The sequence below is a fragment of the Mirounga leonina genome, unplaced genomic scaffold (genome assembly GCF_011800145.1).
Source record: "Mirounga leonina isolate KUSES-001 unplaced genomic scaffold, KU_Mleo_1.0 Mir_95, whole genome shotgun sequence".
In the NCBI taxonomy this organism is placed as follows: domain Eukaryota; kingdom Metazoa; phylum Chordata; class Mammalia; order Carnivora; family Phocidae; genus Mirounga; species Mirounga leonina.
The window spans coordinates 304,473-324,052 of NW_023270865.1; the positions used below are offsets into that span (position 1 = coordinate 304,473).

At 49.6% G+C, this 19,580-nt stretch overlaps 1 protein-coding gene and 1 long non-coding RNA gene across 5 annotated transcripts in view; one reads left to right on the forward strand and one right to left on the reverse strand.

The window, feature by feature from the left end:
* Nucleotides 1–297: 297 nt before the first annotated feature.
* Nucleotides 298–19,065, reverse strand: LOC118006225. Of its 2 annotated transcripts, XR_004677998.1 has the most exons (5): nt 18,924–19,065; nt 17,246–17,319; nt 15,923–16,120; nt 13,969–14,059; nt 298–1,903 (listed from the first exon to the last, which is right to left on the reverse strand). It is a non-coding gene; the product is annotated as an uncharacterized LOC118006225 (long non-coding RNA). The 2 variants fall into 2 exon arrangements; XR_004677999.1 differs by lacking the exon at nt 15,923–16,120 and having other exon boundaries at nt 298–1,900.
* Nucleotides 19,066–19,236: 171 nt separating this feature from the next.
* CEP72 (centrosomal protein 72) overlaps nt 19,237–19,580 on the forward strand; it is a 36,524-nt gene continuing 36,180 nt past the window's right edge. For all 3 annotated transcript variants that reach the window (XM_034998779.1, XM_034998784.1, XM_034998781.1), the window contains exon 1: nt 19,237–19,318. In XM_034998779.1, the coding sequence (XP_034854670.1) occupies nt 19,237–19,318 (82 nt within the window). The remainder of the gene's footprint in view (nt 19,319–19,580) is intronic.

Sequence of the window (19,580 nt, forward strand, 5' to 3'; positions counted from 1 at the left end):
TCAGACATTTTCTATTCTCAAAGCACAAACACCTGCACACACAGATACACGTGTGTGTGTGGCGACCTTGTCCTGCTTGCAAGTCTGTTCCTGTCTGGGACAGACCTGCTCTGATACCTTTTCCTGTCCTTTTTTTTTTTTTTTTTTTTTAAAGATTTTATTTATTTGAGAGAGAGAATGAGAAAGAGAGAGCACATGAGAGGGGGGAGGGTCAGAAGGAGAAGCAGACTCCCTGCTGAGCAGGAAGCCCGATGCGGGACTCGATCCTGAGACTCCAGGATCATGACCTGAGCCGAAGGCAGTCACTTAACCAACTGAGCCACCCAGGCGCCCTTCCTGTCCTTCTTTAACGTGCTTTCTGGAGATCGTCCTCAGGTTCATGGTGCTGTTGTTTGGTGTGTGGTGACCACCAGCTGCTTCGGTCAGTTGCACAGTGAATAGGTAAAGAAGGAAGGTGTGATTTCCGGGGGGAACCAAGGGCACACCTTGCTATGCCCTGGAGGTGCATGTCACCCCATGGACATGAATGTGGGACATGCATAGCCATGCTTGCACCCTGGCACGAGGCTGTGCTAACCTCTGTGTTGTCTCAATTCTAGTGTGTGTGTGCTTAATTATCATTTTTGGAAAGGAGGTAAATTGGAGAAAAGTTTAAAGAAATACACACGATAGCTAACATATTGCTAGGCACTGTTTCAAGAGCTGGACACGTGTTAGCTCAATTACTCCTCACAAAACTCCACAAAGTACAAAGTCACATGAGACACGCTACTGCGGGGCAGATAGCCCAGCTGTGGTGTGGGACACCGAAGCCGTCCTCCCTGAGGGTGCCACCAGAGCTGACCAGCGGGTCTGCCTCTACCCCAAAGCCTTGGACCTTGCAACTCACCCAGGATGGTAACTGGGAGCTGAAACCTTCTGCATAACCTGAGGTCCCAACAAGCCTTGATGTCCTCTGCTCTCCAAGAGTAAAAGTTGAAAGAAAATGACAAAGTTGAGATGACCCCTCGTCAGCTGCCTGAAACCCAGACTCTTCTTCCTGTTGGGGAAGAAGACTTTCCTATCTCTGCTTTTATTTTTTTCCCACCAACGGAAACTATTTCAAGCTTCTCTCTCTACCTTAGTTAGATGTCAGGAAAAACATGGGCACAGAATCATTTCCATGGCAACCATTCCACATAGTAATTGGTCTCAATTATTTCTTCTCTGGAGTGAGTGGTCTTGGGCATTAGCTATGTGTGGACTGAGCAGGGTGAGGCAAGTCTCTGCTGCAGAGCTCCCTGGGTGTGTGCGGTGCATCTTTCCAGAAGGAGCCTTGTTTCCCAAACTCCACTGACCACAGACCCTCCCCACCTGCCTCTTGTCCTGCAGGACCCCCACCGTCATCCTTATTGTACTGCTGCTCTGTGACCTATTTACTTCAGAAATGCTGCAAAATGTTTGTAGAGAGTCGATTTAAAAATAATGATACTTTCAGCCGTACCCTGCAGTGAAAGTGAGACACCACACCCATTCCAGGCCCCCCCTACCCCCACCCCAGTGCACAAAACATCACCTGCAACTTGCCCAGGGGGAGCTGGGCTGAGCAACCTGTGACTCACTCTGCAGCCAATGCCCATGGGAACAGCAGGGACCCACATCCCTCCTGGTCGGAACGCCGAGGGAATGCGCTGGTCTTGGCGCCCACCTCCCCACAGCAGTCAACATGCTGGGGTTTATCTTGTGATTCACCAGTGTGAAGATTTCCACCTTCAGGAGGAGAGAGTATGGTTCCATGGTGTCTGGTCCAAGCCTTCGGGAAGCATCTTCAGAAACGTCAGGCTCAGCAGGATTTTACTCTCTGTGCCCCTCCTTGAAATGCCGGGGTCTTACATCCTCGTCATGCAGTCATGCCATTGCTCTGCTGAGTCATGAATAATGCAGTTAGGAACAGCGTTTTGGTTCTGAAGAAAGACAACTCCTAAGTCATCACTCACACCCGAGACAGGACAAGAGCTACTGTTCACAGAACTCAAACCACTGTCTCAGCTCCACCCACATCATCCTGCCCAGAAGAGTAGTGCTAGTCTGTTGCTGCATAACCAGTCAGCCTAAAACCTAGCAGCCTGAAACAGCAAACATCTCACAGTGTCTGTGGTTGAGAATGGGGGCAGTCCAGCTGGGTGGTCTGGATGCTCAGGGCTCCTGTGGGGTGGCCACCCAGCTCTTGGTTGCAACTTTGACCTCATCTCTGCTGGGGGCTGGGAGGTCCACTTCCAAGCTCACTTGCTTGAATTTGACAGGAGGCACCAGCTCCTTTCCAGATGCCACTGGAGCATCTCCCAGAGTCCGAGAGAGGGCACCGGGGGTGGAAACATGGTCTCATCAACCCTGTTCAGAGGTGACACCCCTTCACGGCTGCTGGCCACACGGTCGGACCCGTGTGATGAAAACGCAGCCACATGGGGCAAGAAACCAGGAGTGGGACCATGTGGGGCCATCAGGAGGCGGCCACCAGCAAAGGAGGCACAGTGAGGTGAATTTTCTTCACTGTCAATAAACATTTACTTGCCGCCTGCTGTGTTTCTTAGGTTGTAGCAAGAAGTCATATACTGGGCAAGTCATCTATCTGAGCAAGACCTTAATAATTACCCTGCTTAATTTCCATCTTTTGCCTCACAAGGAACTGGCCTTCCAGAGAGGGGCAGAAGCTTGTCCAGATATAAAGACACAATGATGGCGATAGGGCTGGGATCAGAATGTGTGTCTCCAATTCATGTCTGACCTGCATAGTTTCCAAGAAAAAAGCACAACCTTTGTCTGTAAGGAGAAACTGAAAAATTTCTTGGGAAGATAAATGCTGTCTTAAAGAATGAATGAAGAATCATGGTCTCAGTATTTTCCATAAACTGTAGAGGAGGTTTTTGTCCCACAGTGAAGGTAAGAGAAGAGCAGTGGCAATCTTAGCATATGAGCAAAACGTTTGCAATAATCAATAAAGGAAGCCTATCCAGAAGCAGGAGAGATTTCCAAGCATCTATTGCATGTCTGCCTCAGCCTGGACGGAGCTCTGCTTCCTGCCGTGTCCAGGAGGTGACAGGTGGCAGGGGTTCAATAGAACGTTTGTGAGAGAAGAGAGTTTATTTAAATTACTTAATTTAACTAATTAAATGACACATCCCCATGGGGAACGATAATTCAAACAAGGTGGATTTCTCATCAGACAGCATGGAGACTAGAACATATGGAAGAACATGTTTAAAACATGAAACCAGGAGAGCCACCAAGTCAGAGTTGTACGTCCAGCAGGAGCATCCTTCAGAAATTAGGGAAAGACAGACACTCTCAGGAGGAGAAGCACTCTTAGCACGTGTTGCAACATGCTTGCTCTGAAGGACGTAGGAGGGGTCCTTCAGGCAGAAAGAGACGGTGCCGGAGGGAAAGTCAAACGTCCAGGAGGAAGAACAAGAGAAGCAGTAGATCTCTGAATGAGTGCAGTGGGCTATTTCTCCTCTTCACGCCTGCTGATTTTCGCGGCTCTGATGTCTGTTCTAACGTTAGTTGGGTTTTCAATGCATATGGGTGTAATACACACGGCGACCACACATGAAGAGTAAATTTAGAGGGATCCATGTGGTGATGAGGCTTCATGTCATCTGAAAATAGTGACAGTTTTACTTCTTCCTCACCAATTTGGGTGTCTTTTATTCATTTTTCTTGTCTGATTGCTGTGGCTAGGACTTCCAGTACTATGTTGAATAACAGTGGTGAGACTGCACATCCCTGTCTTGTTCCTGACTTTAGGGGAAAAGCTCTCAGTTTTTCTCCATTGAGGATGATGTTTGCTGTGGGTTTTTCAAAGATGGCCTTTATTATGTTGAGGTATGTTCCCTCTAAACCTACTTTTTTGAGGTTTTTTTTTTATCATGACTGGATGTTGTACTTTGTCAAATGCTTTTTCTACATCTACTGAAAGGATCATATGATTTTTATCTTTTCTCTTGGTGTGATGTAGCACATCGATTGATTTGTGAATATTGAACCACCCTTGCATCCCACAAATAAATCCCACTTGATCATGATAAGTTAATTTTTTGATGTATTGTTGGATTCAGTTTGCTAGTACTTTGTTGAGAATTTTTGCATCCGTGTTCATCAGGGATATTGGCCTGCAGTTCTCTTTTTTAGTGGTATCTTTATCTGATTTTGGTATCAGGGTAATGCTGGCCTCACAGAATGGATTTGGAAGCTTTCCTTCCTCTTCTATTTTTGGGAATAGTTTGAGAAAAATAGGTATGAACTCTTCTTAAAATGCCTGGTACAATTCACCTCTGAGACCATCTGGTCCTGGATTTTTGTTTGTTGGGAGATTTTTTATTACTGATTTAATGTCTTTGCTGGTTATCAGTCTGTTCAGATTTTCTATTTCTTCCTGTGGTGATGGGGTCTAACATCCCACTTGAGGTGGTAAAATATTAATTCTAAGTAGATTGAATAGTGGAGTGAGAAGTTAATATCTATATTGTAATTGCTAGAGTAACCACTAAAGAAGCTCTGCAAAGACATAGAGTAAAACAAAAAAAAATAGGTAAATCAAAACAAAATACTAAAAAATATTCTAGTAATGCAAAAGAAGGCAAGAAAGGGAAGAAAAGGAGAAAAACAAAGGATATAAATAGAGAACATACAATGGAACGCATAAGTGGTAGATCTAAATTCAAATGTATCAATAATTAAGATAGGTGTAAATCATCTAAGCATACCAATTAAAACAGAAATTGTTAGACTGGATAAAAGCAACACAGCCTACCTACATGCATCTACAACAAATATAAAAATATAGGTAGATGAAAAATAAAAGAATAAAAAAAGATATGCCAAGCAAGCAGCCATTTAAAAAACTGAAGTTACAAAGTGGACTTTAGAGCAATAAGGAGAAACATCACCTAGTGATAATGCGGTCAGTTCACCAAGACACAGTGGCCCTAAACTGGTATGCCCTACTAACAGAGCAGTAAAATACAGGAAACAGGCTGATAGGCTGGGAAGGGGAAGCAGGCAAGACCCTGCCCCAACTTGTCCACTCAGGCAGCTGCACCAGAGACCACAGGCCAGGAGGCTTGCACGATGTTTTCTCTCTCACGGTCCTGGAGGCTGGAAGTCTGAGGTCAAGGTAAGAGTGCCGTCCTTGGCTTGCAGTCAGCCTCCTTCTCACTGTGTCCTCTCAGGGGCCCTTCCTCTGGGCTTGCGTGGAGATATAGGGATGCAGAGAGGTATCTGATGTCTGTTCCTTCAGTTATAAACACATCAGTCCCTCAGGTTAGGACCCTACCTCCTGACCTATTTTAACCTTAATTACCTCCTCGGAGGCCCATCTCTTAATACAGCCACACTGGAGGCTCGGATTTCAACATATAAATTCGGGGGGGCGGTAGGGAGACACAATTCAGGACTAACAAGACCTTTCTCAGTAACTGATAAGAAAGTTGACAGAAAACAAGTAAGGCCGTGGAAGGACTGACAATACCAGGAGCAAAGAGGGCCCAGCTGACATTTGTAGAACGCTATACTGAACCACATCAAAGTGCACGTCCTTCTTGAGCGCTAATGGGCACTCACTGAGGCAGACCAGACCTTGGGTCATAAAACACACCTTAACAAATTTAAAACAAAAACAAAAAACTCACAATGGAATTAAACTAGAAAACAATAACAAAAATATTCCCAAATATGTGGAAACTAAGCAGGACACATCTAGATAACCCACACATCCTGGATGATATCTTGGAAAAATTAGAAACTATTTAAACTGAATGAAAATAGAAATACAACATATCAAAACTTAGTAGTGTTCAGAGGAAAACATATTATGTTGGCATTTAATTAGAAAGAAGAAATAAATGCTTATATTTGAAACAGAGGAAAGTTAGAGATCAACAATCTAAGCTTCCACCTTAAGAAATTAGAAAAAGAAGAGCAATGTAAACTGAGAGCAAGCAGAAGGAAAGAAATAATAAACATAAGAGAAATCCATGGAATTAAAACCAGAAAGACCATAAAGAAAAAAATCCGTGAAACTAAAAACTGTTTTTGAAAAGACCAATAAAATTGATAGACCTTTAACCAGACTGATGAGAGAGAGAGAAGGTTAAGTGACCAATTCTGGTAATGGAGGAAGGAGACATCATGACTGTCCCCACAGACACTAAAAAGACAGTAGGAGATGTTACAGACCGCTCTGTGCGCATGCACTCGACAACTTAGATGAAACAGACCAATTATTTGAAAGCCACAAGCTACCAAATTTCATCCAAGAAGAAACAGAGAACCTGAACAATCCTTGTTGTCTTAAAGTAATTGGCTTCATGGTGAAAATCCTGAGAATGAGAATTCCAGATAAGACAGTTTCCTTGGTGAATTTTGTGAATATTTAAAGAAGAAATACTACCAATGCTACACAATCTTTTTCAGAAAATAGAGGAGGAGAAATGCTTCCCAACTGACATCATGATGCAGCTTTACCCTGACAGCAAAACCAGGCACCTAACAACATAAAAAATAAAACAACATACAAATATCCCTCACAAACCCAGATGCAAAAACACTCAACAATATACTAGCAAATCAAGTAAACAACGCATACAAGCAATAATGCATCGTGATGAAGTGGGGTGCAAAGCTGGTTAAACATTTGAAATTCAGTCAACTCAATCCACCATATTAATATATGAAAGAGGAAAAACTCCATGATCATTTCAAATAATACCAAAAAAGTGACAAAATTCAAGATTCATTCCTGACAAGAACTCTCAGCAAACCAGAAGAAGAGAACTTCCTTAGTTTGATAAAGGACATCTATTCAAAGACCTATATAGCTAGGTCTTTAATCATCATACTTAATGGCAAAGAACTGAACATTTCCTCCCTAAGATCTGGAATAAGAAGAGGACTCTGCTTTTCCCACTCCCTTCTTTTTTTTTTTTTTTTAAGAGTTTATTTATTTGAGAGAAAGAGAGAGAGAGCACACGAGAGGGGGAAGGGTCAGAGGGAGAAGCAGACTCCCCGCTGAGCAGGGAGCCCAATGTGGGACTCGATCCTGGGACTCCAGGATCATGACCTGAGCCGAAGGCTGTTGCTTAACCAACTGAGCCACCCAGGCGCCCTTCCCACTCCTTTCTAACATCATGCTGGAAGTCCTAGCTAGTGTGCAAAAGCAAGATAAGACATAAAGGCATACAGATGGGGAAGGAAGGAATAAGACCATCTCTATTTGCAAATGTTACAACTGTTTGGGTAGAAAACCCAAGGAATTTACAAAACAAAACAAGACACCCAGAGCTAGTAAACAAATTCAGCAAGGTCACAGAATACAAGATCAACACTCGGAAATCACACTTTTGTACACTAACAGTGGGCATGTGGAGACCAAGATTTACAACTCAGTGCCATCCACAACCGCTCCACAGAAAATGAAATACATATACACTTAACAAAACATGAACAGGATCTTTATGCTGAAAATACAATATGCTGATGAAAGCAATCAACCAAGACTTAAACAAATGAAGAGCTATAACATGCTCATTGATTGGAAAACTTAACACAGTAAAAAGGTCAGTTATCCCCCAAATTGATCTATAGGTATAATGCAATTCCAATAAAAATCACAGAAAGGGTTAATAGATAAAAAGGAGCATGTCCTAAAACTTATATGGAAAGACAAAAGACTAGATCTAAATCATTTTGAAAAAGAAGAGCAAGTTTGGAAGACTCACATTATCTGATTTTAAGACTTACTGTGAAGGTAATAAAGACAGTGTGGTATTGACAAAAAGACAGACACATAAATCACTGGGAAGAAATAGAGGTTCAAGAAACAGACCCACACAAATATGGCCCATTGTTTTTTACAGTGGATGCAAAGGGAATTCAGCGGAGGAGGGATCGTCTTTTCAACAAATGGTGTTGAAACAACTGGACATCCACATGTAAGAAGATAAACATTGATACACACATTTGCCCTGATCAAGAAAAATTAACTCAAAATGGATCACGAATCTAAATGCAAAATATAAAACTATAAAAGTTTTAGGAGAAAACATTTTTTACTTTGGGTTAGAAATTGAATTCTTAGACATGACACCAAAAGCACACATCATCAAAGAGAAAATGGATAAATTGGACTTCATGAGAATCAAACCTTTCGCTTTGCAAAATACACTATTAAGAGGGTGAAAAGACAAGATACAGGCTAAAGGGAAATATCTGTGAGCCAGCATCTGACAAAGGATTTGTATCTGGAATATATAAAGAACTCCCAAACACCTAAAAAACAAAAGCAAAAGATTTGAACAGATACCTCACTAGAGAATTTTGGACGGCAAATAATCACACACAAAGTTGCACAACATTGTTAGTCAAGGGCAATGTAAATGAACAACACAATGTGGTTTCTCTCTGTGTCCATCAGAATAGCACAACAGGAAAAAGAAAAGAAAGGGAGGGAAGAAAAGGCAACGCTGGACAACATCAAGCTCAGGTGAGAGTGCTGAGCATCTGGAACTCTCTTCCATTGTTGTGGGAACAGAAAGATGGTACAGCTACTTGGGAAAAGTGGGTTTCTTTGAAAGGTAAACATTCACTTACCATATGATTCAGCGATCCAGTCCCTAGACATTTACCCTAGAGAAATGAAAACTTATCTCAAGGAAAATCTATATGCAACTATTTATAACAGCTTTATTTATAATCACCCAAAAATGGAAACAACTGAATATCTCTCAACAGGTGAACGGACAAAGCTGCACATCCACACAATGGGATACTACTGAGTAACAAAAGGAACTAACTATCCATACGGGTAAAAACTTGGATGAAGCCAAAGACACTGCACACCCGCTGAGCGAAAGGGGCCAGTCCAGAAAGGTTCGTTGTATGTGACATTTCACGAAAGACAGAACTTTAGAGACAGAGGAGTTTGGGGTGGCAGACGGGTTTGACCCCACAAGGGAAGCCCGAAGGAAGTTTCTGGAGTGATGAAACTGTTTTGTGTCCTGATCGTTTCTTTTTATTAGGAAAAAAGTAAACTTTATGGTATGTATATAAAAAGGAAAGAGTATAACTTAGAAGTTTCAGAAATGTTGCTAATACTGGCAACTAACAGCTCATCCTATACTTTTTTTTTTTTTAAGATTTTATTCATTTATTTTTGACAGAGTGAAAGAGAACACAAGTGGGGGGAGGGACAGAGGGAGAGAAGCAGACTCCTCGCTGAGCAGGGAGCCTGATGAGGGGCTCGATCCCAGGACCCCGGGATCATGACCTGAGCCAAAGGCAGACACTTAACCAACTGAGCCACCCAGGTGTCCCCAGTTTTTATATTTTAAATGGTTAAGTAAGCATTTTATAATATCTTCAATGTGCCTCTTGACCCATAGAGCTTAAGATAGTTACATCTTGCCCTTAAGGCAACATTGGCTGACCACCTGCAGGGAGTCCCTGAGTTCTGAGGGGTTTGGTGTGGACCTTAGTTCAGTTTGGCGGGATAGAAAGTCCCTGGCCTATAATGCTCTTTCCTTGATTATCTTAAATATGTCACTCCACTATCTTCCGGCAAAAAAAAGAGGATACTCTGATTTTATTTCCTTTAAAAGTGACTTGGTCTTTTTGTCTTATGACCAAATCACTTCTCTTTTTCTGTGAAGTTCACCAGTTTTGTTAAATGCCTCAGTGCCAGTCACTCTGGGTTGTGTTTCCAGTGCTTGATGCCCTCTTTCAATGTGGACCTTCAAGTGAAGTCTCTTCTCCAGGAGAGTCTTCTGGAAGTGCACTTTGTGCTCTGGCTCGCTGGTCGAGCTGCCGCGGCTCTGCCAGGGTTGGGTGTGCGCAAGGTCCTGCTGGCCCTGACGTGTGGCGGCTCCATCAGGGACGGGTGTGCACGGGTCGGGTGTGCATGGGGTCAGGTGTGTGTGAGGTCCTGCTTGCCCCACTGTTCTACCACTGCCTTCCCCACATTTTCAATCATGTCTCCGAAGAAAGCATCTGCTGTGACTTCTCCTGTTTGTGCTTCTTCCTTGTCAGGTTCTCTAAAGTGGAAGAATATTTTAAATTCTTTCCTGAGTTCAGTCATCTGACTTCCCAAATATTCATCTTCTGCATGCCTTCCCTTCTCATTGTTCTGATTCTAAACTGTGTTGTTCTTTCATAGCTTCTACCATTTTGTTTCTTTTTGGCTCCTTTTGAAATATTAGACTGTGGTTTCATCTGTTTTCTGGCATGGTCTTCTGATGTGCTAACTGAATTTAATGACACACACCCTTCAGTGTAGGTTAGAAATTACCCCATGAACCAGTTCCAATTTTACTTCAAGAATTAGAAAGTGAACCAGTTGGATCCAATTAATATTAACAAAGATAATGGATCAACCGATGAATGTGCAAACAACTAAATAGAGAGCTACTAAACTGTCTGCTTACATATTGGGGTTCGACTCAGATCTTTATTTATTCTTCCAATACCTACAGTTATTTCTATGCAAGGGTATTAAACTTACCAGTTGACTATTTAAATAACTTATATGAGGGGCACCTGGGTGGCTCAGTTGGTTGAGCGACTGCCTTCGGCTCAGGTCATGATCCTGGAGTCCCGGGATCGAGTCCCGCATCGGGCTCCCTGCTCGGCGGGGAGTCTGCTTCTCCCTCTGACCCTCCTCCCTCTCATGCTCTCTGTCTCTCATTCTCTCTCTCAAATAAATGAATAAAAAATCTTAAAAAAAATAAAAAATAAAATTCTTAAAAAAATAAATAACTGATGTGACATTTATTTAAGAAAACTAAATTAAATACATTCTTGTGTAAAACCCACCATTGGTTTGGTATCCTGTGGGTCCACACAAAAATGAAGAAAGACCAAATGTACCAGAAGATTAAGTGGGGAAGTGGATTTAATGGAGGTCAGCAGAAGAATAATTCCAGGTAAGAAGTCAGTGGTAGAAAGGATAAGGATGAATTCTCATCTGGTGCTTTGGTTCCAGGAGGTGCTGATGCTGGTCAACAGGGGCCGGGTCCGTGAGGGAGAGACTGCATGCACCAGCCCCGTCTGGCTGGCCCACGTGCCACCCAACTGACCCTGGAGCACCTGCATCAGGACCTCACCCAGCTCTTCCCTATGCTTGGACCCTGTTCTGCAGAGCCTCCGTGTGCACAGCTAACCCTGGTGTGGATGGGTCTTTGCACAAACACTGCCTTCTGGATCAAGTCTATTCTGCGTATTGAAAACCGCAACGTGCCCAGCACCCATGTTCCCATCCTGTTCCCCTCTCTTGTTTCCATAGCGAGGTCCACCTTGCGGCATACTGCAGCATTCCTGATGCCCAGCACCTAGAACAGGACGTGGAGTAAGGAGGCACTCAACAAACATCTGTCGAATGGGTGAACGAAGGCTTCGTCCACAGAAGGAAGTCTTGGCCTCGCTCAGCTCTCTTCCATGGGTCCCAGCAGCCATGAGGTGTCACGAAGCAAGGTGAGTCCAGGCTGGCTGGAACAGGCTGGGACTGCCAGGAAGGGTTCCAGGGCAGACCTTTCCTGGGGCTCCTGTCCACTCATTTCCCCGTCGGGCACTTTCCCCGGCAGGGCACATCGCGCTGCATAGCTGTCCTTGGTGTTCCAAGAAGAGGCTTGTGCCAGCAGATCACAAGCCAATTTCCAAACAACCGAGAAATGGGTGAGAATTCAGGTGTGTCTCTGTGGGACGGGCCAGGCCCCACCCGTGGGCCAGGTGTAGCAGCCTCACGGCGACTTCAAAGTTCCAGGGAGGAAAGGGGCTACAGAGCTGCAAACAGGTGACTCAACCTCATTGTTCTGTGTATCTGAAAAATCAATCGGGTCCAAAGTAAAAATATTTATTTAATGAGCAAAAATGTGTGCCTAATTGGTTTTTAAAAGCATATTGCTTCCTGCTTCTTGAGACTGAAAAGGGACCTTTGAAAAAATCTTTACAGGGATTGAGTTCTGAAACTGGTTTTTGGAGGTTAAATGAGTACAGAAAACGGTGTATAAGCCATGGGAGACGACTCAGCCTTTTCCCTGGGGGTCCTGAGGAAGGTGGACGCCCTTGGAGTGAGGCAGCTCCAACAGGACCCTTGCCGCCCTCCAGGGGTCTCTCCGTGCATTGCAGACCTGCGCCTCTGGGAGGTAGTCTCCATTAGCAGCGAAGAGCTGAGGTCTGGAGGCAGAAATGGGTGTGGGTCTTGGCAAGTTTCACGGCTGCTTTGAGACTCGGTTCATTCACCTGTAAAATGGGTGTGGGAGAGCGGGCTCTTCTGCCCTATGGGATCCTCGTGGCTACTGACCAAGACAACACATACAACCGCCTGACGTGGCCCAGCACCGTGGAATCTGGCCCCTGACAGGGCCTGCTTCTCAGCGATGTGGATGAGGCCCTCTTCTGAGGATGGCACTGCCCCGTCCCAAGGTTGGCCCTGCTGCCCCGTGTCCTGGGATGCCCGTCCGAGTGTGTGGTGTCCCCATTCTGCCCAGGCTCTCCTGACGTGCGAGGGAATGCAGCACCCTGGGGAAGCGTCTTAGCAACTCGCCTGGACAAGAGCCCCGCAGAGCAGTGTCCTCGAAAGTAAAGACAACTGGCCCTCTGGGGAACCTGGGTAAATATTTCATGTCTGTGAACGTCAATTTTCTGCGTAGGAGGGGGCTGATCCAGGTGATTTCTAAGGTCGTTTTGTGTTTCGACTTGCTACTGAGTTTAGAATGTGTGTCTGAGTTTCCTGTGGCCGCTGTGAAGGATCAGCACCCACTGAGTGGCTTAAAACAACACACATCTCTCACGCTCTGGGCCTGAAGTCTGAGGGCAAGTCACTGGCAGGGCTGAGCCCCTCTGAAGGCGCCGGGAGCGTCCTTCCTGCCTCTCCCAGCTGCTGGGGCTCCAGGCGTCCCTCCGACCTCTGCCTCCCTCATCATGTGGGGTCCAGAGAGTGTGGGTGTGGGTCTCTCTGTGTGTCTTCTCTTCTGTCTTTTGTGTGATTGCATTTAGGGCCCCCTGGATAATCCAGGAGAAATTCCTCTCAAGAGCCTTAAATTAATCTCATCATTTGCCATAGAAGGCATTGAGGTTCCAGGGATGTTACATGGATTTTGTCGGGGGCAGGGAGAGAGGAGTACTTCTAGTTCCATCAAAGTTTTCCCCCAAATAGCCCTTTCAGGTGCACACTATGAGGTAAACGGTAAGCTTTTTGAAGGCAAGGGCTTGCACTTCTGTTGTATTTTCTGGACAGTACTTATCACAGTAAGTGTAGGCTTTGTCCTTGATGTTTACCTTTACTATTGATTACTACGCATGAGGAAGGGCAGGAGGCCTGGCTGTTGGAATCTCACTCATTTTGTAGCTGGGAAACCAGTCAATCAAGTTCCAGGTTTCTGTTTGTACTTCACCCTCATCTGCTCCATCATCTACACGAACTGCCCAGATGTGGCCAGGCTGGACCTGCGCTCGACCCGCGCTGGACCCACCGGCGGAGGGAGGGACTGCCCAGCCATCAGGCCCTTCCTCTCTGACTGAGCCTTGGGACTCAGGAGGTCTTCCCACTCCCCACTCCTCTGCTGGCAATGCCCACCTCCACACCCCCTCCGCCCTGCCCTGGGACCCTGTCCCTCCCCCAGGCAGGAAGGGAGCACCAGGCGGCATTCCTGACTGCGCACTTCCGTGCTCCCAGCGGCACAGCCTGCGCCCCACCCGGGTCCTCTGCGGCACCGGGTGGGCATGCACTGGGCGGCAGCAAGTCACTGTGCACCAGGTTTCTCCTTAGCCAGGAGGCTAGAGCCTAGGCTGGACATCTCTGCAATGCCATTTTCCCCCCTCATTGTCCCAAAATAACTTCTGCCAACTCCAGGCATCACAACTGTGTTCAAGGCAAGGAGAAGGGAACATGGCATGTGCCACCCACATTTACTCTTTTTTCCAGAAAAATCAAAACTTTACCTCAAAATGCCACCACAGCCTCATGCTTACTTCTCGGCAGCCGGAGGGGTCCTGCCAAAGCTGTAAGAGGTGAAGAGAGCCTCTCTGTCATCTGTGATGGAAATAGGCAAAATTGAAGAGGCAGGGAACCACTCAAAACCCTGCTGATTATTTTAGAGCTGGGGATATCTGGGGTTCAGAGAGCAGCTTGCCCTGGCCACACAAGCTCGTGGGCCTGCCACGGCACCTGCTGGTTCACAGGCTGGCTGGCTGGCTGCTCAGCAAGGGAGACAGTCCCTGCCCCCAGCCCTACTCAGCAAGAACGCCTGTCTCTCACACCAGTGTTCCTGTTCTCCATGCTGCCCACGCCACAGCGGACGTGATCCACGAGCCACAAAAGGTGGCAGCACCTGACCTTTCTCCTTGTGCTTGCCAAGCTCTGCCGTGTGATGGCTCTGAACCCAACAGGGAACTGCGCCCTGCAGTGGGCAGGGTGATGCAGGGATCTGTGGGGCCAGTGCAGGCTGGGGGGCCGCTCTCTGGAGCAGTTAGGGCCTACTGACCTCGGCTCCTGGGCAAAGGACCAGGATGGGGGAGCTGCTCTGTGTGGCCAACACTCCGCCTGGTCCAAAGGGACCCTGAGCCCCGTGCTCACTAGAGCCTCGGGGCGGGGAGCAGGCTGCAGGTCCCCAGACCTGATGGAGGCAGGGTTACACCTGAGGTCCGTCCCTCACTCGGCCCTGCGTGTCTTCCTGGTGGTTAAGCAGGTGAGTAGGTAGTGGGAGGGGAGGCAGGGGCTGGGCACAGGGGCAGCTCCCACTTGGAAGATGCTGGGGTGCGGCAAGACAAAGGCATGGTGGTTACGGGGTGCAGCGTGCTGGGAGTGGACCTGGCTGTCCCAGATGGGGGGTAAGGCCCCTGACCTCCGGGTGAAGGTCATGGCTCAGAGGCCTCAGGGGTTGGCGGGTCTTCCCTGTGGGGTGACCGCTGCTTTGCCCCCACACTCCTGCCCTGCACGTAGGCCTACTTCCCCAAGGAACTGGAAGTGCCCCTCTTCCTGAGAAATCTTGGTTTTTAGGTGTTGGGAACTGCAGGAAACGGAGGCCCCTATCCTCTCTCCACGGCTGCAGCCTTGACCGGTGCAGGGCTGGCTCAGGGACATGGGGCGCCCACCCCATGGACAGAGATGCTTGGGCTGGGGGATGCTCCCTGGGCTCCGTGGGTGGGGAGTGGAAGCAGGGGTCTCCAGCTGGACACGGACAGGAACGAATCCTGCCCAGACTCGTGGGAGCTGAGCTGCAGCCGAGCGTCAGGACAGAGGTTTGGTTGCTGACCAGTGATACTGAGCTCGCCGGGCCTCAGGGGTTCTGGTTGGGTTTCCTTCAGCCTTGCATCTTATCTGACACCTGAACTAGATAAAGTGTTCACCGACACTCACGCACTCACGGGTGAAATGAAGCCCTGCCCCCACGCTCCCCAGGGTGGGCCCCTTACCCCTTCTGGCTTCCTTTACCTTTCGTACAGATGCTGGTGCCCTGGCCCCAGGGTCTGGAGATTCCCACTGTACTGATAACCCACGAGGGGCGGTCCCCAGGCTGAGTGCCATCGGGGACTCCTGCCACAGGGACCAGGACCCCGCGCCCCCAGGAGACGTCCCCTAGAGCTGCAGATCCCGCCAGCAGAGGCCTGGCACCACCCATTCTGAAATCTCACCCTCCCAGAAATGAGGGGCAGAATCACATGCAGTGAGCGCTTACCAAAGACACGCGGAGTCCACACAGCGGGACTTGCTCCTGGCCTGACCTGCTAGCCTGCCTGGAGAACCCCCACCTCCTCGTCCACACCACCGGCTACACTGCACCGGACGGAGAAGACACAGCACCACCCCACTCTCTGTGTGGACATTTGCCAGGGACGAGGTTAGGATGCTCCCATGAGCTCCCCAAAACCACCCTTGGCAACCACGACTGTTTACCTTAAAGCAGTGCAGACGGGCCTCAGGCCCCATCTCATTTCACACCGAGGGCACCGTCGTGGCTGGTGGGTGTGCCGACGACCCGCAGATGGCAGTGCCACCCCTCTGCTGGAAGCTGCCCAGGGCTCGGGCTCTTGGTTCACCGCTGAGGATGCACCAGCGGTGGCCCTCCACCAGGTGCTTCTCCAGGAGGAAGAGCTGGCGGGAGGTGCGGAGGGCCCTGCCCCACCGGGCTGCGTGCCCCTCCCTCCCTCCGTCCTAACGGGGCCCTAAACAAGCACCTGGAACAACAGGAGCCTGCAGGCCTGCTCTGCAAAGTCTTTGAATGAGATGTGCTTGTGGGGCATCCGCTTCACCGGGGGGGCTCCCCAACCCAGCTGGGGAAGGCTGTGTGTGGGAGGGTGTGTGACTGTGAGCATTTGCACACGTGCGAGCGTGGGGGGAGCTGTCGTGGACTTGGCAGAGACTGGCACGTGGGCTCATCTTCCTTCCACAAGAGCCCCTGCGTGTGGTGGGCCTGGTGCAGAAGCGTGAGTGTGAGTCTGTGCTCTAGTCTGGCTTTGATTTCCAGTCACACTGCACCCAGTTGGTCACGCCATCTGTTTCCTCGCCAGTGAAGTTACGTGGCGCTGGCTCACATCACAGGATGGAGAGGGAATACCCCATAAGAGCTTACAGAACACCCCAGGAGCACACAGTGAGCACCCCTCAGCCACTCCGGTTCCCAGGGCTGGGGTGAGCTCCCCTCTCAGGAAAAATGGGAAAATGCCCTATTTTCCTTTTGAGCACATTGCAGGTCTTCTTAGGTCCCCGCCCCTTCCCCGGCAAGGACCATCATAGTTTAGGAAAAGTCCAGACGTCTAAGGTCACCAGCACCCTATAGGACCCCTCAAGTTGCCCAGCCCACTGGACATGGCCCCATCCTAAGTTTACTCTGTCTCCTTCTCTGGCCTCGTCTCTAGGGATGAATGACCCTGCGGTTGCTGTGAACAGTTTGGGGATTGAGGCTGAGAGGCCTGGAAGCTTCTCTGGAATGTTCTAGAAAGCTGTGGAGGGCTGCATGCAGTGGGGAGCTCGGTGCACAGGGGGCCCTCTACTGCTGTGTCCAGTGCATGGCCACCTGGGTTCCCCCAAAGCTTCTCCATGCAGCCCCCTGCCCTAGCCACAAGCACCTCTCCAGGTTTTAAGCTCCCTGGGTGGTTGGGACCACATGAGGAGTTGGATAAAGGCACCCCCAGGGTTGAAAGGCAGTACCCTGGGGTCATCTGGATGGGCAGGTGCTGAGCTGGGACGGGGTGTGTTCCCTCAGTGGGTCTCACATACCCGTCGAAGACCCAGTCCAATGCAGTCAGGTGTGGCAGGACCCAGGAGAGGATGCCATGGAGCTTCAGGCTGTCCTGTCGGGGGTGGGGGGGTGGGGGCCACCTGAGCCAGGGGTTGAGGCCCTGCCCTGATCCCTGCTCCCCTTCACAGCATGCTTCCTGCTCAGTGGTTGCATGGTGGCCGCTCCGGGCTCCAGCACTCCGGGCTCCTCCGAAGCACTTCAAAAGGAACTTAAGATAATACCCCCCAGGGGTGCCTGGGTGGCTCAGTCGTTAAGCGTCTGCCTTCCGCTCAGGTCATGATCCCAGGGTCCTGGGATCGAGTCCCGCATGGGGTTCCCTCCTCGGCGGGAAGCCTGCTCTCCCTCTCCCACTCCCGCTGCTTGTGTTCCTGCTCTCGCTATCTCTGTCTCTGTCAAATAAATAAATAAAATCTTCAAAAAAAAAAAAAAAGATAATACCCCCCAGATTTATCGCCATGAACAAGTGAAGGCAGGTGGAAGGTTTCCAGAAGATGGGTCAAATAAACCTGGGCTTAATTCATGATCTAATGTGACCATTAACAATGATGTTCAATAAATGATGTTGAAGAATATTTAGTGACATAAAGAGTTCATACAGAGTAAAAACTACATATATATCTGTATATGAGAGTGGTCAGCACAATCTCATTATCGTTAAATATATACAGGCTTGGAAAACACACTTGAGGGAAACATGTTAAAATGTTAACATTGGTCATCTCAGTGTGGTGGAATATTTAGCCTTTGTTCTCCGGTATTTTGCATCTTTTCTGCAATGAATATGCAATACGTTAGGAAGCAGAAAACACGATTTTTGAGGTTTTATTGGTACTTCCATTGCAACGTAAACACTGACTCTGTGTGGCGCTGTCCCACAGGACAAGGGCAGAGCTTCCCCGTCCCCCTCCCCACCCCCCCCTCCCCGAAGTGACCGCCGGCGCAGGAGGAAGCAGGGGGTGTTTGCAGGGTGGGCTGTGCCTACCAGCTACCTCCCTCTGGTGGGGGCCTACAGAAGCCTTTTGTTTGCCTTTGTTTGCTTCTGAAGCCAGGCTATTTGTTCAGTTTCTAAGTCTCTGGCCTGCACAAACTTCCACTCAGCAGACCTGGTGCGGTGACCAGGCGTGGGGCCTGGGACGTGCCTGAATCCGTAGAAAGGGAAACACAAGCAGGGACAATCTTAAAGCATGTCTGCCAGTCTCGATAAGTGACTCAGCAGCACAAGGGCCCAGGGAGGCCAGGTTTGAAGCTCCACACTGCTTAGCGGACACGGGGTACCCTGCACCCCGTCATGCTGTGTGCACCCCCATATCCCCCCACCTCCTGCCTCTAACCCCCTAAGTATGCCTCCTGTCCCTACACACCCCCTCCATACTTGCTTCCCCTAAGCCCCCATACCTCCGCCCCTACACCCCCTATGCTACCACCCAGACAGCGACATGCCAGGTGACTTTGCCAACAGGCTGGTCACATCTGGGGTGAGGGGTAGCAGGGGCGTCCCCAGACACCAGGAGATGGGGGAGACAGGGGGTGACTCCACGGTTCTGGCTGGTTGGGGCACATTCGGACATGGAACAGGGTCTTCCCTGAACCCTGCAGATCTCAAGTGCTCCTCACAACGCTCCATAAAGGTTCTAGAGGGACGGACACGCCACTAACCTCTCGGTCACCGGACGAGCCACGAGCTCGGACCCCAGACGTCACTGGCCGCCTCCGAGTGACCCCGGGTGGGGCAGGGACCCCATGGGCTGCCGGGCTTTCCCGAGGAGGGCACCGTTCCCGCCGAGAGCAGGAGAGACCGCCTGAGCCGGGCTGGTGCTCGCGGAGGCAGGCGCGGGCTTCGACCCGCCCCGCCCACCGGCCCGGGCCCCGCCCCTTGGCCCCGGGCCCCGCCCCTCGAGGCCCCGCCCCTCGAGGCTCCGCCGCGGCCCCACTACGCAGGCGCAGGCGCAGGTGCGTGTCGTTTGAAAGTATGGCGCCTGCGGGCCCGCGGCTGGTGCTGTGTGAGGAGAAGATCCGGGAGAAGAGCGGCCTGGCGCCTCACCAGGATCTGGGTGCGCGGCGGTGGCGGCGGGTCGGCTGAGGGTGCGAGCTTCCCGCCGCGGCGTCCACAGCCGGGGTCGGACCGGAGGCGCGCTATCCTGACCGCGCTCTTCCCGAACCGTCGAAGGCGGGGGGGAAAGGAAGGGGGGGGACGCGGGGCGGGGTCCGGGGCCCGAGTGGTGGGGGGGCCGCGTGGGGGCAGGGTACCCGAGTGGGGCCGGGGACGCGGGGGACAGGAGGTCTGAGTAGGGCCGGGGGCGGGGGGGGGGGGGG